The 25,115-nt window shown below is 43.1% G+C and overlaps 1 protein-coding gene across 1 annotated transcript; it reads right to left on the bottom strand.

Moving 5' to 3' along the window:
- Window positions 1–4,266: 4,266 nt before the first annotated feature.
- On the bottom strand, window positions 4,267–10,312 carry LOC132867866 (acyl-coenzyme A thioesterase 9, mitochondrial-like). The gene is made up of 5 exons (XM_060900838.1): window positions 10,258–10,312; window positions 10,086–10,171; window positions 9,902–9,989; window positions 7,682–7,832; window positions 4,267–4,521 (listed from the first exon to the last, which is right to left on the bottom strand). The coding sequence occupies exons 1-5, from the start codon at window positions 10,300–10,302 to the stop codon at window positions 4,463–4,465; spliced, it is 429 nt and encodes a 142-aa protein (XP_060756821.1). The 5' UTR covers window positions 10,303–10,312; the 3' UTR covers window positions 4,267–4,462.
- Between the last annotated feature and the right edge of the window lie 14,803 nt (window positions 10,313–25,115).

Raw genomic sequence — 25,115 nt, 5'->3', positions numbered from 1 at the left:
CAGTGCACGTATGGAATGTACTTCCCCACTTTGTTTTGCAACAAAGCTTGGACACCACCCCTTCCCCCAGACATGACAGACGCACCATCATAGCACTGACACACTAAATATGGATAGGTCTGGTCTGTAACCCAGGTCAGTCAAATGTGAAAGAATGTGGTCGGAAATGTACTCAGCATCAAGCTGATGTAGTTCAATTAATCCAATTAGGTGTTCCTTGGGGACAGAGTTTTGGACAAATCTAATTACTACAGACAAATTCTCTATGTTACAGCGATCTCTGGTACCATCACTTTTAATGCAAAATCCAGGAGAGTCTGCTTTCTCGTATCTGGCTTGGATATTGTTTAGCACCATTTTGGTGAGGGTTTCAATTATTTCATTTTGTATTATGTTTGACGTGTATTTTGCATTGTCTGGGATATGTTTTACAATTTCTGCCAATTTCTCATCTTTTTTGACTGTATATTCAAAAAACTTCAGGAAAAGTCCCTCCTCCCCACCCTCGTGATTGTGACCACGCAGAGCCAGTTCATTGACAGCCAGGAACTGAACGGCCTCCCCAATGCTCTTCACATAGTACCTGTTTTTTTCTATCTGCGTTTGACCCAGCAGGTGAGCTATGCTTTCACCCGTCTCTGCCCGACGCTGGTGTTCCTGCCACGCAGACATTGATCTGACGTGCGGGAGACTCGGCGCATGTTTTTGGAAGCCGGCGTCTTTTTCAAGGGCTTTTTTCCAATTTGTGAAGCCACGTTTGGTAAATATATCCTCGCGGTCCGAATGTGAAATGTTAAATTTGCGGCAGGCAAAGCAAAAGCTGGCATCGCGGATAACGGAATACTCGAGCCACGGTCGAGAATGATACCAGCTTGCACTAAAGCACCGAAGGGTTTGTCCAAATGGGCGCTTGGGGTAATTAGTTAAAATAGGCTGGGATGGGCTATCCATATTTAAGTCGGAAGGGACGTGCACATCAGAGGTTTGGGAGGACTGCGTACTTTGTGAAATGCAGGGGTTTTGAGTTCCTGAAGCGGCCACAGAACTGCAGGATGGCGCAGACCTATTCAGATCCTGTGAAGGGCTTTGCTCCACGTTGGCAGCAGTGGTGCTGGGCTCAACAGCGGAGTCAGAAGCTTGCGCAGCGACAGGGGCGGACGAGGTCTGCTTTTTAATGAGCCACCTATGCATGTCTTTTGGTGTTACGTACTAGTTAATAAAATGTTTTAATAACGTCTGTGTGGGTTATGCTTAGTGGCTGGCTGCCTGCCTAGGCTGGCAATTCAACTAGCTAGCACAGTCTCCTTGTCTTAATAATAGCAGGCTAGCACAGGCAGACTGCTGTAACTAGCTGACTTATCTACACAAATCAACAAGTAAATGAAATGAACAAGCTCAACTCAACAAAAACTACTACCACTACTTTGTGAAAAGATGACAGAGAAGAACGAAATAGGAACTGTATGGGCGCAAAGTAAACTCCCGCACAGCGTTGTGCTTGCTAGTTGAATGGAGGCGGACTGACACGCCCCCTATTCAAACGAACCAACTGGAAAGCAGTTTTGACGATTGTTCTGCCCCTTAAGGTTACGGAGGGGGGAAACACGATAACAAAACATAATTAAAGCTATAAACTTTGCAGATATATGCTGTTTTTAAATCAACACCAGCATTTATTCTACCAATACAAGACACAAACAGAGATCATAAATCGTGGCCTTTTTTCTGGCCAGTTTTCTTTGGATGGACAGGGCATTTCTCAGGGGGGCAGGACTTGTCCCTGGGGGGGCAGTGCCCACCCCAGCCCCCCCGTGGCCATGCCCCAGATTTGTGTGCTTTGGGCCAAACATGAACTGATTAGCTTTTGAGGTTAAAAGGTCACAGGTCAAGATTACTGTGAGGTCAAATGTCCATCCTCAAACCTTGTGAACGCCATATCACAAAGGCTAAAGCAAGGAATTTCACCAAACTTTCACCATTTGTGCACTTTGGGACAAACATGAACTGATTAGATTTTGAGATCAAAAGGTCTAAGGTCAAGGTCACTGCGAGGTCAAATGTCTGTCCGAAAACCTTGTAAACACAATATCTCCAAGGCGAATGAATGGAATTTCACCAAACTTTCACCATTTGTGCATTTGGGGACAAACATTAACTGATTAGATTTTGAGGTTAAAAGGTCACAGGTGGCAGCACGGTGGTGTAGTGGTTAGCGCTGTCGCCTCACAGCAAGAAGGTCCGGGTTCGAGCCCCGTGGCCGGCGAGGGCCTTTCTGTGCGGAGTTTGCATGTTCTCCCCGTGTCCGCGTGGGTTTCCTCCGGGTGCTCCGGTTTCCCCCACAGTCCAAAGACATGCAGGTTAGGTTAACTGGTGACTCTAAATTGACCATAGGTGTGAATGCGAGTGTGAATGGTTGTCTGTGTCTATGTGTCGGCCCTGTGATGACCTGGTTACTTGTCCAGGGTGTACCCCGCCTTTCGCCCGTAGTCAGCTGGGATAGGCTCCAGCTTGCCTGCGACCCTGTAGAACAGGATAAAGCGGCTACAGATAATGAGAGGAGACAATGGTTACGATGTCAGATGATGCAATTCTTGGTACATCTTGATCGGGAGACTCTACAAGTTTGACCCCAACCAATATTCGTCTGTTCATATCCTTGTGTGTCTTTGTCAATCATGGCTACAGAGGGAACATCAAGGAACATGTTATAGGAGTTGTAAAACTAGGCGACAAAATACAAAAAATTCCAACATGCTCGGCTTTTATTCAGGGTGTTGTGGGCCATCCGAGACTTTCTTTCTTTCTCTCGCACTATAAGGCCCATTCATCGTTTCCGACTTGCATATTCAGGCCCGATGCTGGAAATTTGTCAGCAGCAACAAAACTGTGTCAAAATCAGGCTGAATTTGTGTAACATGTTCAAATCCAGTTATGGTTCATCTTAGTTTACGGACAAAAACTAAATTTCTCTTCTGAATTAGGTGTTACTGTAAAAATACTTACATACTGTATTAAAATACGCAAAAGTAAAAACCCACCAACCTGTGATTTATTTATGGATCTGCTGTTAAAAAAAAATGAAACTGATCTGAGAATTCAAATGTATATTCTCCTGATCTCAGCATAAGACAAAAAAAAAAAGTCGTCATAAAAACTGTAAAGCGTAACCTTTACTATCTCTCCCGTGGTATAATTCTTACTGATACAAAACACTGACACTGGAGACTCCTTCCATAAATGTGACATCAGCATCTTACAGAAAATGTGAACATGTCAACAATGAGACATTTTCTTTTTGAAGTAACATTTTCAAATCCATTTATGATTTGTCTTAGTTTATGGACTAAATTTCTTTTCTGAATTAGGTGTTACTATAAAAATGATAGCATACTGTATTAAAATAAGCAAATAAATAAATAAAAACCCACCAACCTGTGATTTATTTATGGATCTGCTGTTATTAAAAAAAAACTGATCTGAGAATTCAAATGTATATTTGTTGCTGTTAGTAATAATAAAATCACAAGTGTGTACTGTATATATACACACAAACATTACATACACGATTCCATCAAAAATGTCTCTTATAAACTTAATAAGCACACTAAAATGTGTCTGATTAGATTTTATTAGGCTCTTTAACATAAAAACATGACCATTTGAGAAATACACAACAAATGTTTGTTATAGTAAAAAAAAAAAACAAAATCCTGGCATTTCATAGGTGATGTGCACACGCTAAGAATGTGAAACTTTGATTTACTGTGCTGACACCCTTCCGTTCCAAAGTAACTTTATTCTCATAATGGTGAATAAGTGCACTTGAAGTTTTCTTTTACTGGGACCATTGATCAAGATGCTCACAAGACAAAACTCATATTGCTTTCTTGCTTCATCCCTTCATTTACCTGCCAGCTATCCTAGTCCATGCGGTAACTTCTGGTAGCTAATCATTTTTTATTGTAATATACACGCACAAGACAACAACCACATAACATTGCTGTCGGGATGTGATACTGAAAAAAACTGGGAGAAAAAAAATATCACGGAGTGAAACATTTCAATCCATGATCAATTTAGTCTAGAAGTCAAAGACAGACAGACACTTTGGTTAACGAAGACACTCAGCAGCGTATCCATACAGCGATATAAAATACAAAACATCTCCTAATATCTTAATAATAAGTGCAATAGACACAGTCTAATACACTATTTTTGTAGTGAGAGTGTGTGTGTAAAAGTACAAGTGTTTAAAAAAAACGTTCAATGTTACTACGAGTATAAATATTTGTGAATATTTTGAATCTATATTTATAAATGAATAACGTATACATGCACACAAACAGAATCTGTCCAATGTAACATCGCCTCAGAAAAAGTGCAGTTGCATTCCTTTTGTTTGTCTGCTGCATTGCATTGGAAGACATCATCTTTTATGGACACATCGTACGCATACTGTTCTTTACTGGCTCTTCATTGTCTCATCAAAGTGTCTTTTCCCATCCAGATAGAGCATGGACTCTAGAGGAGACAAAAACAGATATTAAAAACATCATTTCGAGTTCTGTGTTAATCCATATAAACAACATCATCACAGAAGGCTCTCAGATTCATAATCCAGAAAGAACTCCTATCTTAATTCATACACTACTGTTCAAAAGTTTGGGGTCACTTTGAAATGTCCTTATTTTTGAAAGAAAAGCACTGTTCTTTTCAATGAAGATCACTTTAAACCAGGGGTCACCAAACTTTTTTCTCTGGGGGCCACATTGTCGTTCCTGACTGTGATGGGGGGCCGGGGTCGGGTCAGCTATATCACATAGAATTGTATGACCCAGACAAATATGACCACCAGCAGGCCTCATTGTGTAGTAGAGATTACTAGCCTGGCACGGCCATCCCCGCTACTATATCCCCACTACTATATCCCCGCTACTATATCCCCGCTACTATATCCCCACTACTATATCCCCACTACTATATCAACACTACTATATCCACACTACTATATCCCCGCTACTATATCCCCGCTACTATATCCCCACTACTATATCCCCGCTACTATATCCCCACTACTATATCCCCACTACTATATCAACACTACTATATCCACACTACTATACCCCCACTACTATATCAACACTACTATATCCACACTACTATACCCCCACTACTATATCAACACTACTATACCCCCACTACTATATCAACACTACTATATCCCCCACTACTATATCAACACTTGATTCCTGGCACATATTTGTTTATCTTTACTAGTGGTTTGCAAAAGTAGTAATTGAGTCTTCACACTTTGTTTTAATTTAAAATACCACAGATATTCCATTTATTTGTTTTCTAATAAAAATAACATCAAAGCTGTCAAGGTAAGAAACATCTGCCTATTTGAGGTGATTGACACTGGCAAAGATGAGTGGAAAATTATAAATTGTAGGTAGGCCTGTTGATATTATTAATAATATAAATAATAATTGTATGCAGCACTTAATAAAGGTCAAATAAATAGGCCTATAAAATAAATACATTTTAAAAAACAGTGAAATTATAATAATATGAGCAATAGATCACAGCAGTTGTGCTGTGTCCTGCACGTCATTGCTCTCATCCATGGCCAAAGCAAAAAACTCGAATTCTGACGCTTTCTCATTCAGCTGGTCATACATGTTGTCCCCCAAATCTTCGGTTCGCCTGGTCACAGTAGATGTGGAGAGACTCACCGCATCGAGCGCATCCTTCTTGTTGGGACACACCTCCTCGGCCACAGCAAGCACGCATACTTTAACAAAGTCCCCATCAGTAAACGGCTTTCCATGGGTAGCTAGTAGGTGAGCTACCTTATAGCCAGCTCGGACAGCAGCCTGGTTGATCTGGGTTTGGCGAAGGAATCAATTCTGTTGTGCAGCCAGTCCGCATTTCATCCTCCGAATCCTGTCTTCTCTTGTTTGCCCTCGCAAACTAACATACTCTTTGTGGCAGGTTTCGTAGTGACGACGCAGATTATATTCTTTGAAAACCGGCACACTTTCTTTACATACAAGACAAACTGCACGGTCCTTACACTCATAGTTCGAATTACGTGGGAGCCAATGGGAGCTGAGCTCCCATTCCCTCAGGCTCCCATGAAAGAAGCAAACTTAATTTTCTGTGGAAGTCTCTCAAATACGTCATATATCACCATAATAAGCTTGAATAGCCTATATCACCATATAAATATAAATAAAACTCATTTCATTTCCGATCACCATGCAGCCATAACTTTGTATTGAACGTGTTATTAAACCGCAACATGTACGGCTGTACTTCACCACCACACCACTATGCGCGCAAACTGAAATTTGCAGCCTGCGAAATCGAATGTGAAGTTAAGTCCGAAGAAGACTTGTCCTCTATCTCACAACGATCTTCCTTTGTTTAACAATATATATAATTATATATATATACAACATATATATAATTTGTTTAACTATATATATATATATATATATATATATATATATATATATATATATATATGCAACACCGTGTGTGTGTGCGTGCGTGAATGCGCGCGCCTGTGTGTGAAAGCTGTGCACTGCAGTGCGCAAAAGTGCGCTGGTCCAGGAGAGCGAGTATGCATTGCTTTTTTTTTTTTTTTAAATAGAGACCCCCATAGGGTCAAATTTATAATTCGAACCCTGCTTACACTGAACGAAAAAATAATCGGTGGTCCACTGTTCTTTAAAAACTCTGCACTCTCTGTCAGCTTTTCGCTGACCGCTCGCCATTTTGCTGTCCTGAACACTGACAGTTCTCTGCGCGTGCGCTGCCTGTCACTGCTTGATTGCGAGCATATGACGAAAATTCGGAAAATATGAATAGTTCATTTTATAACTAAATATCAATTTAATTGATAAAATCAACAAAATACAAGATGCAGACATGTTATTATTTGCCAAAAAGCAATTTAAAAAAATAGGCCATGACCACTTTTGGGGATTGCCTCATAGGGCCGGTTCAAGTGATGGGGGGCAGAGGGGCTGGTCAAAGGGGGGTGGCGGGCCGGATCTGGCCCGCGGGCCGTAGTTTGGTGACCCCTGCTTTAAACTAATCAGAAATGCACTCTATACATTGCTAATGTGGTAAATGACTATTCTAGCTGCAAATGTCTGGTTTTTGGTGCAATATCTCCATAGGTGTATAGAGGCCCATTTCCAGCAACTCTCACTCCAGTGTTCTAATGGTACAATGTGTTTGCTCATTGCCTCAGAAGGCTAATGGATGATTAGAAAACCCTTGTACAATCATGTTAGCACAGCTGAAAACAGTTGAGCTCTTTAGAGAAGCTATAAAACTGACCTTCCTTTGAGCAGATTGAGTTTCTGGAGCATCACATTTGTGGGGTCGATTAAATGCTCAAAATGGCCAGAAAAATGTCTTGACTATATTTTCTGTTCATTTTACAACTTATGGTGGGAAATAAAAGTGTGACTTTTCATGGAAAACACAAAATTGTCTGGGTGACCCCAAACTTTTGAACGGTAGTGTATGTAAGGTTATTCTTGTTATAAGGTTTTGCAGTTGTAAAGTGATGACTTCTTTTCTTGATCTCATTTATTCCATTCATCTTGAATTATTATTACTACAACACACACGGAGAGTGAAAAATAAAGATGCGAGATCTAACCTCCATAACTCTGCGGGACCACAGCTAGAACAGGCTTCTCGACTTGGAAGGTGAAGTGAAAGATGTTGGTGGTGTTGTGCTGCCGGGTCAAAGGGTCGAGCACCTCGGTGTGAACTCTGACCTGGACGTGGTGTCCTTCAGTGTAACACACCTGACGATGACAAAAAAACAAAAACACCAGAGTCTAGACACTTGCAGTTGAAAATCAATTAATAATGCAACTGTTAATAATCTTAAGCACTTTTAGATGTGATCGGATTATCGTGTCTACTGTAACAGCTCATTCACAAGGACTAAAACTAAACACACTTAAATGTGCAGCTTCAAAACAAAGAAAAATGTAGTCGTTGCTAAGGTGAAATTTTTTTGTAAGGATGTTTATTATGGGCCAAAACAAAGCAAAACAAAACTGTAGCTTCCTGCTGCATAATTTTTCTTTCACTGACTTAAAGAGACAGAAAATAGGGATGCTGATGAGTGAACGACTGTTTATATACCTGCTATAACGGCACGGACAGCGTTTATGGAGGACTGCGGGCTTGTTTATGCGGCCATGTTGCCAGGCGAGCTTTGTGTTTGCCAGCAACTGGCACAATACGCGAGCGACTGTAAGCCAAATTCAGTAAATATCTACAGATAAACTTGTAGAAGTTACATCTAAAAGAACAATGTCAGAGACCTGTAGTGCTTTTGGATGTAATAACAGACATGAAGATAAGCCTGGTTTAACTTTTCACCGCTTCCTGGCGAACCCAGAAAGACGAGAACAATGGCGAGCGGCAGTTAAACAGGAAGAAAAGCATTCCCATGTGTGTGGAGAACATTTTATACATCAGTTGGTGGGAAAGCTCTGTGCAACATGAAAATGTAGCTCTGGATGCGATATATTTTATGAAACCCCTAATGCTTGGCTCGACTAGCAGCATGTTCGTTATGCACCGGTAATGTAGATTCAGCTAAACACCATAAAATATGCTAGATCTAGGCCCTGGATTGTTTATTACTATTAGAAGGTCATGTTTTAGCTTACCTTTGTCATAATAAGGGATTTTTCTTTATCAGGAATTTCCCATAACATCTCATCTCATCTCATTATCTCTAGCCGCTTTATCCTTCTACAGGGTCGCAGGCAAGCTGGAGCCTATCCCAGCTGACTACGGGCGAAAGGCGGGGTACACCCTGGACAAGTCGCCAGGTCATCACAGGGCTGACACATAGACACAGACAACCATTCACACTCACATTCACACCTACGGTCAATTTAGAGTCACCAGTTAACCTAACCTGCATGTCTTTGGACTGTGGGGGAAACCGGAGCACCCGGAGGAAACCCACGCGGACACGGGGAGAACATGCAAACTCCACACAGAAAGGCCCTCGCCGGCCCCGGGGCTCGAACCCAGGACCTTCTTGCTGTGAGGCGACAGCGCTAACCACTACACCACCGTGCCGCCCTTTCCCATAACATTCCGGCACAAAACCTGCCTTTAAATATTGGTAGGCATCTGTACTTTTGTAAGTCTTTAGCATCTCCAGTGTAGGAATCCCAAAAACTAAATAGTTCAGGATGTCGTAGTGTCCCAAATCTGATAGCTGGTTTACCGAACACTTTTCAAGTGGAATAAAAACATTTGTGGGTAAATTACCTCTACCTTAATTTAAATTTTTTTTTATCTAATGTAAACTCAAGCACAGCGAAATTCCTCTTCTGCATTTACTGTAATCCATCTGAAGTGGTGAACACGCATACATGGGGGGGGGCAGAATAAATAATAAATACGTGTGTGTAAATTATATGGATCTGTGATGCCTGCATGTTTCAGTTTTTGGATGTAACGCAATCTGCTGGTATAATATAGATTTTTTTTTAAAATCATTTCAGAGAGATTGTACTGACTGCAGTAGTTCTGATTTTCATTAACTGTCGCGACTGTTTCTTCGTTTGCCTGGCAATAGAATGGACGCTGCGTGGTAAACAAAAATCTGTGATGTCACTGAAAGGCCCCTATACAGCTCCACACCTTTAAACATAAATATAACCTGTTAGTGTTGGCAAACTTCTGTGGTACAAGAGAAATAAAGCACTTCAGGACGTGCTGCAATTTCAAATTAATCAAGTTTGAAATGGTAATAGTAACTCCACTTCATCCAACCACCCTGTCATTCATTATTTTCCTACAATACCTATAGTATAGGAGTGGTTTGCTTTTTTTATTCTACCTGTGAGGACAGCAGTAGCAGGGAGCCGATCTCCACCGGCTTGCGGAACATGATGTCATCCACTGCCACCAGGACCGGCCGACAACCACTGTGATAAATACAGCGATAGAAACGTCATCAGTAAACACAACACCGATCACGGAGTAAAAGTATGTGAAAAGATCAAAGCAGAGCTGAACCCTACACGAATGTACAGGCATTGGCCCAGCCCAGCTCATACGCCTTTCTCATCAGGAAACCACCAAATATCCGATTGAAGATGTTCCTCTCCTGGATTGCAGACACACAAACACACTAAAATTTCATCCCCCCAAAAAAAGTTACATTTTCATTCACATGGGTGGCTTCTGGCTGACCTGTGGATGGCAAATCACCAAGCCTTTTAACTTTGCGTCCTCCATCCATACAGAGTTGGGGGGAAGGATTCGACCCCGGAAGCTAACAGTTCTATACAGGAGAGGAAAAAAAAAAGTCACTCTCATTTTAGTATAAATATGGAGGTGATCATCCATATTGAATGAATGATATAATGATGAATGAATAATATATTGGACTTTTGTCCCCATCGGCGGGGGGGATCTGCAGGTTGGGATGTCTGTAAACCAATCAGGATGCTCTTTATCTAGCATGCGCTACATGAACAGGCACACACGCAGCCTCCCTCGTGCATTCCGTCATCTGTGCGATGCAGACATTAATGTTTCGCGTGCACGCTCTTGCTCGCTTGCTCTAGATTCCGGGAGATATTCTCCAATTTGCGGGTATCAGGGAGCCATTATCAATATGTGGGAGACTCCCGGAACTTCCGGGAGACTTGGGATGTCTGTTATATGCATGCGCAGTAGTGAAAAAACCGACAGCCTGACTGTCCTGCCGATGGAAACCCACGCAGACATGGGGAGAACATGCAAACTCCACACAGAAAGGCCCTCGCCAGCCACTGGGCTCGAACCCAGAACCTTCTTGCTGTGAGGCGACCATGCTAACCACTACACCACCGTGCCACCCAGAATTTTACGGGAATGCGATGTAGTCAACCATTTATCATGTCCCAGATCAAGCCGCCATTTTTTCACAAATTTGCAGAATTTTTGCCAAATTCTGAATAGAGTATTCACATCAAAGATTTAGTTTTTATCTGTATTATTTCTTTCATCATTCTATTTCAAATTAAAACCAACATCACCATTCAAAACCGTATCGTTTATTGATTTAGTATATTTAGTGGGGTACAGTACCCAGTTTCTGAGACAGACCCTGAGGTGCTGGAAGCAAGAAAAATGGGCAAGCGTAAGGATCTGAGTGACTTTGACAAGGGCCAAATTGTGATGGCTAGATGACTGGGTCTGAGCAGCTCCCAAATGACACATCCTGTGGGGTGTTCCCGGTATGCAGTGGTTAGTACTGAACAAAAGTGGTCCAAGGAAGGACAACCGGCGACAGGGTCATGGGTGTCGAAGGCTCATTGATTCACATTGGGCATGAAGGTTAGCCCATATGGTCCAATCCCACAGAAGAGTTCCTGGAGCACAAACTGCTGAAAAAGTGAATGCTGATAGCTTTCTGATCCTTACGCTTGCCCATTTTTCCTGTTTCCAACATGTCAAATTCAGGAACCAACTGTTCACTTGCTGCCTAATAGATCCCACCCCTTGACAGGTGCCACTGTAATGAGATAACCAATGTTGTATATATTACATGTATCACCACTCTTTCAATTCACCTGTCTTTTCCAACATGGCAGGTATGTTAAAAGTATACTTTATTCATTTATTATGTTACAATCATAATAAACAATCATGAAATCTTTTATTTTTGTTGTTTAGATTGAACAATGCAAGTCGCTTCACTTTTAGAAGTAAATGAGATTTCAAACTGGATTCCAGACTTTAGATGCAAGAAAAAAAAAGCTTTCCTGCTGTTATTTACTTCATGTATGTGATTCTTATGTATTTCATGTTCCTGAAGGACATAAAGGACGATGCACTGTTGGAACCTGCCTGTGCTTGTGTATTCATGAAACATCATGACAATTAATAAATTAATCATTACGTTACCGTCATGTTTGTACATGTGCATGCCTTAAAAAAAAGTATACAGATACATACTCGTACTATACAACAATACATGTATGCAAGGATATTAGTTCATTCTTTTTTACTTTCTATAGAAGAAAAGCTTTGAGAAATATCTCTTTACATTGAAATAAAGGAAATTTCAAAAAATATTATGCCACACAATTCAGTGCAAAATACAGTCCTCTGTTCACCCTCAGTTTCCTGGCAGATGTGTCCATCTGGGGGAAAGTTGCTGATGGTTTACAGTGGTGCTTGAAAGTTTGTGAACCCTTTAGAATTTTCTATATTTCTGCATAAATATGACCTAAAACATCATCAGATTTTCACACAAGTCCTAAAAGTAGATAAAGAGAACCCAGTTAAACAAATGAGACAAAAATATTATACTTGGTCATTTATTTATTGAGGAAAATGATCCGATATTACATATCTGTGGGTGGCAAAAGTATGTGAACCTCTAGGATTAGCAGTTAATTTGAAGGTGAAATTAGAGTCAGGTGTTTTCAATCAATGGGATGACGATCAGGTGTGAGTGGGCACCCTGTTTTATTTAAAGAACAGGGATCTATCAAAGTCTGATCTTCACAACACATGTTTGTGGAAGTGTATCATGGCACGAACAAAGGAGATTTCTGAGGACCTCAGAAAAAGCGTTGATGCTCATCAGGCTGGAAAAGGTTACAAAACCATCTCTAAAGAGTTTGGACTCCACCAATCCACAGTCAGACAGATTGTGTACAAATGGAGGAAATTCAAGTCCATTGTTACCCTCCCCAGGAGTGGTCGACCAACAAAGATCACTCCAAGAGTAAGGCGTGTAATAGTCGGCGAGGTCACAAAGGACCCCAGGGTAACTTCTAAGCAACTGAAGACCTCTCTCACTTTGACTAATGTTCATGTTCATGAATCCACCACCAGGAAAACACTGAACAACAATGGTGTGCATGACAGAGTTGCAAGGAGAAAGCCACTGCTCTCCAAAAAGAACATTGCTGCTCATCTGCAGTTTGCTAAAGAGCACGTGGACAAGCCAGAAGGCTATTGGAAAAATGTTTTGTGGACGGAGGAGACCAAAATAGAACTTTTGGTTTAAATGAGAAGCGTTATGTTTGGAGAAAGGAAAACACTGCATTCCAGCATAAGAACCTTATCCCATCTGTGAAACATGGTGGTGGTAGTATCATGGTTTGGGCCTGTTTTGCTGCATCTGGGCCAGGACAGCTTGCCATCATTGATGGAACAATGAATTCTGAATTATACCAGCGAATTCTAAAGGAAAATGTCAGGACATCTGTCCATGAACTGAATCTCAAGAGAAGGTGGATCATGCAGCAAGACAACGACCCTAAGCACACAAGCCGTTCTACCAAAGAATGGTTAAAGAAGAATAAAGTTAATGTTTTGGAATGGCCAAGTCAAAGTCCTGACCTTAATCCAATGGAAATGTTGTGGAAGGACCTGAAGCGATCAGTTCATATGAGGAAACCCACCAACATCCCAGAGTTGAAGCTGTTCTGTATGGAGGAACGGGCTAAAATTCCTCCAAGTCGGTGTGCAGGACTGATCAACAGTTACCGCAAACGTTTAGTTGCAGTTATTGCTGCACAAGGGGGTCACACCAAATACTGAAAGCAAAGGTTCACATACTTTTGCCACTCACAGATATGTAATATCGGATCATTTTCCTCAATAAATAAATGACCAAGTATAATATTTTTGTCTCATTTGTTTAACTGGGTTCTCTTTATCTACTTTTAGGACTTGTGTGAAAATCTGATGATGTTTTAGGTCATATTTATGCACAAATATAGAAAATTCTAAAGGGTTCACAAACTTTCAAGCACCACTGTAGGTGACTGTGATACGTTCGTGTATTTTATAAAGGCTCTGGGTCACTGGGAATGTCTCATATAGAAGTAAGAAGCATTAAATGATAAACTATTAAAATGATTTAATTATAAATAGGTGGGAATTATAAGCCATAGGATATAGAGGTAGTACGCAGACATGCACAAGCTCATGGTATTAGTGAAGTCTCATTGGACCAGAAAACAAAAACGCAGTGACAGATGAACATATAAGACAGAAAAATGACTCATATTATTCTAATTATTAACTACTTGCCACTTTATTTATTTCTTTATTTACTTACGTATTATCTAACACTGCTTCGATGGATGCTTGGTTCAACCGTGTCCACTGTATAACAATCACCAGTCAAATGTAGACCTTGCTGTAGAGTCTGAATTAAAAAATAAATAAAATAAATAAATAAAAAATACCCGGACAAGACCATATGTTTGGAATACATGGTGGAACAAGCTACATGACTGGTGGTGAATACCTGAGAACTGGTGAGGTCTGTGATCAAATCAATAGTAATATAAGACCAAGGTCTGTTCAGTACAGGTCATGGTTCCAAAACACCTGAGCGTAGCCGTCATGGGAACTTAATCTGAGCACAAACTGGGCAGGCAGGATTTAACAATCTGTGTAACATCCTTTTTACATTAAACTGATATGCAGACGTTGTACTGAGGAGATGTGACCAAAAAGGGAGCAGAAGAGGGTGTATTATCGAGGTTGTAAAGTGTATGTAGTATTGAAATATTTTAGAAATGCACCTCATAGCAAATATTTATGGGATTCATTTAGATCAATTAATCACAAAGTACGTAATTCATTAGATTAGTTTTTTAATCTCTTGACAGCCCGAATAACAACGTATTGAAAAGACAGTGAAAAGAGCACGACTAATTTAAACTTTCCTCTGAATTACTGCCTTATTTTGGCAATATAGAATGAAAGGAATTAACCTTTTTATGCATGGTGCTCATTACAGTGGACAGATATTCAAATATTATTTAGTTGATGTGTGAGATGATGAGGGTCTGGAGGAGAAGTGTTTGTGTGTGAAATTCCTGCAATAGTCCTTTACACTGTAGGCATGGCAACAGTCACCTCTAGAGTTAGATCAGGTGTGTGTGTGTGTATTATGATATGGTTTTTGAAAACCCCCCATAAAGCTAAGATTGTAACAGTTACAGGAACACTCTGTAACACACGTCATGCTACTGTGATGGTGCAGTCTGGCTAACATTACCTTCTTTCCAATGCTCACAGAAAAAAATCCCAGACAGAACAAAAAGAAATCAAAACTCCCATTTTTATGTCTGTACAAGTTTCTTTTCCATTGAGGTGTGTGAGTTAAAGGTAAATTTAGTTTACAATAGGTCTAAGTAACATGTTTTGAATACATTTAGTGTTACTCTAGTACTTTGCTAGTTTCTAATTCATGTTTATTTAGAAAAAAAATACTTTTCCCGGTTTGGCCAGTATTTTACAGTAAAATGTCTGTAGTTATCGAAAAATTATGATCTACAGGGAACAGAAATATCATGGTTTTATTCAGTACATGTCTGGCAATCACAGCCGCCTGCATTCTACCATAAAATACACTGTACAATTATCTTTAATGTGTAGTAATAACACATATTTAGTGATAATATAATCAAACAGTTTGCTATTAATTTGTTCATGTAAAAGGTTTGGCTGTTAATTTTACAGTAAAAGTCTGGCCTTTGAATTCAGTCGTATAACAAAGAAAATCTGAATGTGTAAAACATTTTGATAAATTGGGAAAGTTGAAAAAAGGAAATGGAAACTGGTTATTTCAACCATCCTGAACTCAGTTTCTTCCTCATGGTGCATTTGATTGTAAGTTTTACCTGTAAACTAACAAACTGGCCAATTTGCCGCTGTTTCTTTGCTTCTTGATGAAATTGTTGCATTGAAATCCATCCATCCATTATCTGTAGCCGATTATCCTGTGCAGGGTCGCAGGCAAGCTGGAGCCTATCCCAGCTGACTATGAGTGAGAGGCGGGGTACACCCTGGACAAGTCGCCAGGTCATCACAGGGCTGACACACAGAGACAAACAACCATTCACACTCGCATTCACACCTACGGTCAATTTAGAGCCACCAATTAGCCTAACCTGCATGTCTTTGGACTGTGGGGGAAACCGGAGAACCTGCAGGAAACCCATGCGGACACGGGGAGAACATGCAAACTCCACACAGAAAGGCCCTCGTCAGCCGCTGGGCTCGAACCCATGGCCTTCTTGCTGTGAGGCGACAGTGCTAACCACTACACCACCATGCTGCCCCTAATTTTAAACTAACTTATCTTAAATAAATAAGTTCTTATGCACAGTGCATGTGTGTGCTCTAGTGCTGCAGTTGTGCGAGTGTGCTGTGCTTGTCATTCCCACATCCAGCTGCAGCCACCATCTAGCACCATGAGCAAAAAGAGGGGCCGAGTGCGTAAGACCTCTCCTGATGGTTCTACGGCTGCCACATCAAGACTCTCACAGTGCCTCCTTGTTGGCACACCACGGGTGACGCTGAACTGTGAGGGATCTAGGAGAGGGTAACTCTGACCACAAACCTCCGCTGCCTTGTGGCTACACCCTAAAGAAGAAAGGCTTCGGGAGTCAACCCTTGGAAAAATCTAGAGCTGGAGTCCCTCAGGCAGTCCAACATCAACGACAATGTTCTTCCGGCAACTCCTGCAGTCAAGCTGGCTCCAAGCGTAATGCCCGGCATTCCCACGGACACAGTCGGTTCGACTGAGAGGGGGGGCCCTGTTGACTGGGCAGCACTAGGTATCCATACAACTTGCCCAGGCCTGCACCCTGGAGAGGTCACTCCAGTTTCACCTCTAGGAGAGAGCACAACATGGAAGACAGCAGTTACGGGTTATAAGACCCCGCTTGATTGGTGAAGAGTTGGATGCCACAGGTTGTCTTCATCGATGGAAGGAATCATTGCGTTCCACTGTTCAGCTACTGCCCAACTCAAGCCAGGCAGCCCCCGGTCAGTAAGGTGCTGACCCTACCATGGTCTGTCTCCTCTAGTAGGTGCCTGGGGCTCAGAACATCTTTGCTCAACAGGGAGATTGTCAAACCTGCACCAAGACACTACCACAGAAACACAGCGAAGACTCCAGCTCTTCGAATTGCAAGCTGGAACATGCGCACCATGCGCACTGGCCTGTCAGACAACCTCCAAAAAAATCAATGACATTCGCAAGACAGCAGTAATTGACAAGGAGTTGCACAGGTTGGACAATGACATAGCAGCTCTGCAAGAAACACGTCTTCCAGAGAGTGGATCACTGAAAGAAGAACACTACATGTTTTTCTGTCAGGGAAAAAGTACAGAAGACCCTTGAGAACATGGAGTTGGCTTTGCCGTCAAGAACACGCTGCTTCGCATGATTGAATACCCCTCAGGTGGTTGTGAGCGCACACTCACCTTGCGCCTGTCTACAACAGCCGGCCCTGTGAACCTTGTGTGTATCTATGCGCCAACCCTGCAAGGTTCTTCTGAAGTCAAAGACCATTTCTACGAACTTTTGGATCGCATAGTACAGCAAGCCCCCTCGACTGAGCACCTCTATCTCCTCTGAGACTTTAATGCTAGAGTGGGAGCTGACTGAGAATCCTGTCCAACTGTGCTGGGTCACCATGGCATTGGAAAGATGAATGAGAATGGCCAAAGGCTTCTAGAGCTGTGCTGTTACCATGGCCTGTGCATTACGAACACCTTTTTCCAGAAAAAGGCTTGCCATAAAGCATCCTGGAGACATCCAAGGTCAGGCCATTGGCATCAACTGGACATGGTCATTACTAGGCACAGCTCTCTCAACAGTGTACAGAACACCAGAGCGTACCACAGGATTGGCTGTGATACCGAACACTCACTCATAGCCTCAAAGATAAAGCTTCGGCCTAAGAAACTCCACCGCTCTAGGAAGAACTGCCAGCCTCGGATTAACACCTGCTATGCTGCCATTCCAGCCAAAAACCAAGAGTTCATGCAACGTCTCGTGGAGCTGCTGCCAAATACCCATGCAGAGAATGCTGCAGACAGGTGGAACTTCCTTTGAAGTGCCATTCATGATGCTGCTGTCCAGACTTATGGCAAGAAAGAACAGATGAATGCAGATTGGTTTGAAGCCAACATTTCGCAACTGGACCCTGTCATCGACGCCAAGAGGAAGGCTCACATCAACTACAAGCAAGATCCCAGTCAGAGAAATCTACTGGCATTCAGGGCTGCACGCAAGCAAGCCCAGCAAACTGCTCATCGACATGCTAATGACTACGGGTGCCAACTGGCAAGCAGCATCCATCAAGCATCTGATACTGGTAACATCAGGGCAATGTATGAAGCAATCAAACAAACAAACAACCAAAGAAGACTGCACCTCTGAAATCCAAGACTGGTGAAACAATCATTGACAAGACCAAGCAGATGAGATAATGGGTTCAGCGCTACCTGGACCTCTACACCAGAGAGAACAGCTATAGATGCCATTGAGCGCCTCGCTGTCTTAGAAGAACTGGACACTGAATCCTCAGTAGAAGAACTTGCCAAAGCCATCGACGCCTTGAAAAGTGGAAAGTCACCAGGAGAGGACGCCATACCACCTGAGATCATCAAATGCGGAAAACAGGCCCTGCTGGAACCACTGTATGAGCTGCTCCTCCTCTGCTGGAGAGAAGGCAAGGTGCCACAACACATGTGAAATGCCAAGATTGTCACTCTGTATAAAAATGAAGTGACCGCAGTGACTGCAATAACTACAGAGCAATTTCACTGCTAAGCATCGTTGGCAAAGTCTTTGCTAGGGTGGTACTCAGCCGAATACAAGTTCTCACCAACTGTATCTACCCTGAGTCCCAATGCGCCTTAAGTGCTCAGAGATCAACGGTGGACATGATCATCTCTGTTCGACAACTCCAAGAGAAGTGCCAGGAACAACAGATGCCACTGTATGTTGTATTCATTGATCTCACCAAAGCCTTCGACTTAGTGAGCAGAAGAGATCTTTTCCAACTCCTAAGCAAAACTGGCTGCCCCCCACAGTTGCTCAGCATCATTGCCTCCTTTCATGATGACATGCTGGGTGTAGTCAGCTACGATGGAGAGACCTCAGAGCCCTTTGCTATCAAGAGTGGCATCAAACAAGGATGCGTTTTAGCACCGACTCTGTTTAGTATCTTCTTTTCCCTACTGCTGAACTTTGCATTCAAAAACTCCACAGAAAGCATCCACCTGCATACCAGAAGCGATGGGAAGCTATTCAACTTGGCCAGACTACAAGCAAAGACAAAGGGCCGCACCATCCTCATCAGAGAACTGCTCTTTGCAGATGACGCAGTTCTGATCGCTCACTCTGAAGATGACCTCCAACAGCTGATCGATCAGTTCTCCACTGCCTGCAAGAAATTTGGTCTAACCATCAGCATTAAGAAGACGAAAGTCATGGGTCTGGATGTTCTAACTCCTCCATTCATCAACATTGATGACCAAATGCTCAAGGTCACCAGCAGCTTCACCTACTTGAGCACCACTGTCAGCTGCAACCTGTCACTCGACAACGAGTTGGACAAACGAATCACCAAGACTGCTGGTGTCATGGCCAAGCTCAACAAGATAATATGGAGCAACAACTATCTAACTAGTAACACCAAAGTCAAAGTACACAAGACCTACGTCCTCAGTACTTTTCTTTATGGCAGTGAAACATGGACAATCTACGGCAGGCAAGAAAACTGTCTGGAAAGCGTCCACCTCCACTGTCTTGGACTTGGCATCACATGGTGTGACAAGGTCACAAACACCACTGTGCTGAAGCGTGCTGACTGCCTCAGTATGCATCTCACCCTTTGTCAGAGAAGGCTTTGCTGGATTGGACATGTGCGCCCTATGCAAGACGGCCACATTCCCAAAGACCTGCTGTATGGGGAACTTGCGTCGGGGCAACGCTCAGTGGGCTGTCCAGTTCTCTGCTTCAAAGATGGATGTAAGTGTGACATGAAGCTGACTGACATCGACCCTGACAGGTGGGAACAGCTGTCTTGTGGTAGGAGAAACTGGCACCATGCAGTCTGCTCTGGAGTCAAGAGGGGAGAAGAGAGCCGCAACCAGCAGCTGAAGGACAAAAGGGGAAGTCAAAAGCAGAGGCAACGGGAGCGGGCCCTCAACCCACCATCCAACTCCATCTATGTCAACTGTGGAAGGGACTGCCACGCAAGAACTGGATTTCTGAGCCATTCTCGACCCTGCTCCCAACTAGACTGATGACCAGCCAAGGCACTACCATCATTTCTCGAGATGGACGGATGCCACACCATTTATGTTAAAAACTTATTAATCTTAAAATCATTCATATAAAAATTTTTAATATATACATATATGTATGTTTACATATTTACATGAATACATTATACCCTACTTTACCACTACCAGATATAAGTTTGATTACTATTAATTTATAATGTTCATTATACGAAAAAATTCTCATAAAAGCATGACATCCTCCAATCCCCAAGAGGGGGGAGGATGAGGAGCCCATTCGGACGGACCAAAGAACACCGACACACACCAATGGAAACACAACTAAGAGTACAGAATGCTTCTGTGGCAAAGTGTACAAAAACCCACGTGGCCTGAAGATCCACCAGGCCAAGATGCAATGTGTGCAGACGGTACATGTGTTACAGTGCACAAGGAACAACCCTGGTGAGATGCAGGAGGAACTAGGCCCGGAGTCAACCCACAGTGCCCTGAACCTCCAAGTGACACAAGCCCCAAACCCACACAGAACATCAGAACATCATCGGGTCAAGTGGCCCCAAGCCAACAAGGAGAAGGAGTGGCTCCAGTTCGACGACGATGCCGAGTCCATCTTGGAAGCAACAGCCAAGGGTGAAGTTGACCGATGCCTCCAGACAATGACCACCATCATCATCAGCCTAGCAACTGAGAGATTTGGGCTGGAGGAGAAGAGAGCAACGAAGCTCCGCTACACCATCAGCAACAGAGCGAATAAGATCCACTAGATTCGGCAGGAGCTGAAGAACCTGAGGAGATGGTTCAAGGAGGTAAGGGAAGAGGAGAGGAGACCTCTCACAGAGCTGCGTAACATCTTCCGCAAGAAGCTCATGACCTTAAGGAGAGCTGAGTGGCACAGGAGAAAGAGGAAAGAGAGGGCCAGGAAACGAACTGCCTTTATAGTGAACTGATTTGGGTTCACAAAACAGCTGCTTGGGGAGAAGTGTAGCGAACAGCTCTCATGCTCCAAAACTGAAGTCCACCAGTATCTCAGAGACACGTTCGGTGACGAATCCAGGGAGCAAGATCTAGGCCACTGCCAGTCTTTGATTGATCCACCTGCACCAACTCTGGACTTCAATGGGAAGGAGCCTAGCTGGACGGAGATCCAGGAGGCGATCAAGAAGGTTAGACCAAGCTCAGCCCCAGGACCAAGTGGGGTACCTTATAAGGTATATAAGAACTGCCTGAAGTTACTCCACAGGCTCTGGAGGATCCTTAAAGTGATCTTGAGGAGGGGAAAAGTAGACCGATGACCAGCCAAGGCGCTACCATCATCTCTCGAGATGGACGGATGCCACACCATTTATCTTAAAAACTTATAATTTTAATATTAATAAGTTTAAAATATATATATTTTACATATTTACATGAATGCAATATATTCTACTTTACCACTCCCATATATAAATTTGGTTACTATTAATTTATAATATTTATTATACTAAAACCATGTCATAAATGCATGACATCCTACGATTAAACACTAATACTTTTAACAATAACCAGAAATATAAACCTACATGCTGATTTTTAAAAGTAATTGCCAGAACTGCTTTATTCTAAAATTGTTACTACTACTTAAATACGTTACTATTAAATTAATGATTATTATGTATGAGTCTCGGGATAAAATACTTACCACAGATACTTACTACACATCTACTGATGAAAATGTGGTGATGAATGTGAAGTGTTGAGGGTTATAACTCACTCAAAAATAATAAGAAAATTCTACTTCTGGTCTAGGATTGGGATGGGCCTCCTAATGAAAGCTCCTCAAGTTATTCATCAGGAGTCAATCGCTGCCTTCTACGGGGAGGGGCTTCATCATTGTCTTCTTCATCCCTCCTCCTCCTTATCCCGTGGCACTGGACAGGACTCATCATACTGACAACAGGAACCAGCATATAAGGGGACGGGCCCAATGAAGGCAATGGGACAATCAAAGGGGGTGGGCTACAAATGCAGAATGGGGTTCTCAAAGGGGAAGGGTTCCCTAAGGGGGACAGGGTGCTTAGAGGAGATGGGTTCCCAAAGGGGGATGGGGTGTTCAGAGGGGTGTTGGTCCTCAAATGGATATGGTTCCATTTGGATGTCAGGTTCCTCAATGGGGTACAAATCCTCACAGGGGGAGGGTTCCTCAAAGGGGTCAGAATCCTAATGGGGTTTGGGGTCCTCAAAGGGGCTGGAATCCAAAGGGGGGTCGGGGCCGGAATCCAAAGGGGGGTCGGGGCCTGAATGAGGGTCGGGGTCCTCAAAGAGTTCGGGGCCTGAACGGGGGTTGGTTCCCTCAACTGGGACAGGGTCTGGTTCCCAAAAGGGGACAGGTTGAATAAAGGGGATGGGGTCCAGTTCCCTGAAGGGTAGGAGGTCATAACAGGGACTGGGTCCAGTTCCCGAAAGGGGACTGGTCCAACAGTGGGGACAGGGTCCCAAAAGGGGACAGGGCCTGTAAGGGGGATGGGGTCTTTTTTGGGTTCAATAAAGGGAATGGGGTCCAGTTCTCTGAAGGGGGAGGAGGTCCTCAATGGGGACGGGGCCTGATTCCCAAAAGGGGACAGGTGCAATAAGGGGGACAAAGTCCCAAAAGGGGACAGGTTGTGTAAGGGGGATGGGGTCCCTGTAGGGGTCCATAAAGGAGATGGGGTCTGGTTCGCTGAAGGGGAGGGAGCCCTCAATGGGGATGGGGTCTTGTTCCCAAAAGGGGACAGGTGCAATAAGGGGGACAAAGTCTCAAAAGGGGACAGGTTGTGTAAGGGGGATGGGGTCCCTGTAGGGGTCCATAAAGGGGATGGGGTCTGGTTCGCTGAAGGGGAGGGAGCCCTCAATGGGGACGGGGTCTGGTTCCCAAAAGGGGACAGGTGCAATAAGGGGGACAGGGTCCCAAAAGGGGATAGGTTGCATAAGGGGGATGGGGTCCTTGTAGGGGTCCATAAAGGGGACGGGGTCCGGTTCCCTGTAGGGGAGGGGGTCCTCAAAAACACCTCAAACCCATGCTCATTCTCATCAGGCCTGTGGTCTTCATTCTTGTCTCTCTCCTCTGTGCTGTCATCAAGCTGACTGATAGGATACGTCCTTCCTGTGTTCATAGAGATGAAGAGACAGTGAGATACATCTGCATGTCTCATTAAATGAAACAGAAACCTTTTTTTTTTCCAACAGAGTCTGTTTTGTACAGCAGGAAATCCTCACTCCAAACATCTTTTACACCAGATGCATTTACACAAGTGATGCTACTGCAAACTCAGAAACAAACAATTCGGGAATTTCAGCTTTTTTTCCTTCCTTTTATGAGAAATACATAAAGATGTGCAAAGACAATTCTGTACACAGAATCTGTAATAAACATTCTCTTCAGTTGTCTTCACCTGCTTGTGTGTGTTTTTTAAATGATTAAACAGCATGATCGCCTTAATAAAACCATGAAAATATTTTTACACTTAATTATCACACAGTGCAAATTTTGAAAACTGTTTTAATAAATGTTGCAGTGGAGTTCCTGCGAGCGGAGCCCCATAACAACAGAATGTGGATACATTAAGAAACCTATCGAGTTGTTTTCTGATGGTTTCGGTCCCGTGCGTGCCTGCGAGCATACCAGTGTTAGTAATTACCAGGCATACACACCGCCTAGTGGCCAGTTTTATAGTAATTACCAGTCATACACACTACCGAGTAGCCAATGTTAGTAATTACCAGTCATACACACCGCCTAGTGGCCAGTGTTATAGTAATTACCAGTCATACACACCACCTAGTAGCCAATGTTAGTAATTACCAGTCATACACACCACCGACTAGCCAATGTTAGTAATTACCAGACATACACACCGCCTAGTGGCCAGTGTTATAGTAATTACCAGTCATACACACCACCTAGTAGCCAATGTTAGTAATTACCAGTCATACACACCACCTTAGCGGAGCTCTGGCCCACGCGAGTGATGTCCCATAGGCATAGTGTGGATACATAAAGAAACCCATCGAGTTGTTTTTTGATGGTTTCGGTCCTGTGTGTGCCTGCCACCACAGGAAACCCAACAACTAGTGAAGGGAGTAGTGAAGTGTGAAGTAGAGTAGTGGTCGGGACAGTATAGTAGTGAATAACTTGTTGCTGTTGTCGCCCGACGTCACCGTGTGTCATGTACTCACGTGCCTGCCATCACAGGCAACCCAATCATGGCAGGAAAATCTCCATGCACGATGTGCACGCGTCATGCCTGAATTTTTATTTTGAATTATTTCCGATTCTTGATTTAAAAAAACCTGACTCATTTTTCATTCTCATCTCATTATCTCTAGCCACTTTATCCTGTTCTGCAGGGTCGCAGGTGAGCTGGAGCCTATCCCAGCTGACTACGGGCGAAAGGCGGGGTTCACCCTGGACAAGTCGCCAGGTCATCACAGGGCTGACACATAGACACAGACCAGAGGTGGAAAGTAACGAATTAAATTTACTCACGTTACTGTAATTAAGTAGATTTTTTGTGTAATTTGTAATTTTTTAAGTAGTTTTTGAAATGGGTAATTTTACTTTTACTCAAGTACATTTTGAACCAAGTATTTTACTTCACTACATTCGAAAACCGCGCGTTACTGAGTAAAAAAATTTAATGCGGGGAAAAAAAACAATTGGCCTGAACTGAAAGGAAACTGGCGCAGGCGCGCGTGCGGAATATCCATATTAGCCTACATGTATCGTTGGATGATGGCTGGTGCCGAGGTAGCCGAGCAAGAGATAGAGGAGGTCATGGAGGAGGTTGAGGATTGCCAAGAAGAGAATTCCCGTGGAACAGATGCGCCGGACAGCGAGGGAAATCCTTGGCCGTATCTCCGCCAGTACTTTGCATTCAAACGCAAACGAGGCAATAACATAATAATGCAATGCAAAATGTGCCTGCCCTGCCGTACAGAGCTATCAGTCTACAAAACTTCCACATCAAATC

The sequence above is a fragment of the Neoarius graeffei genome, chromosome 19 (assembly GCF_027579695.1).
Source record: "Neoarius graeffei isolate fNeoGra1 chromosome 19, fNeoGra1.pri, whole genome shotgun sequence".
Classification (NCBI taxonomy): domain Eukaryota; kingdom Metazoa; phylum Chordata; class Actinopteri; order Siluriformes; family Ariidae; genus Neoarius; species Neoarius graeffei.
This window is presented reverse-complemented; position numbering and strand designations above follow the sequence as displayed.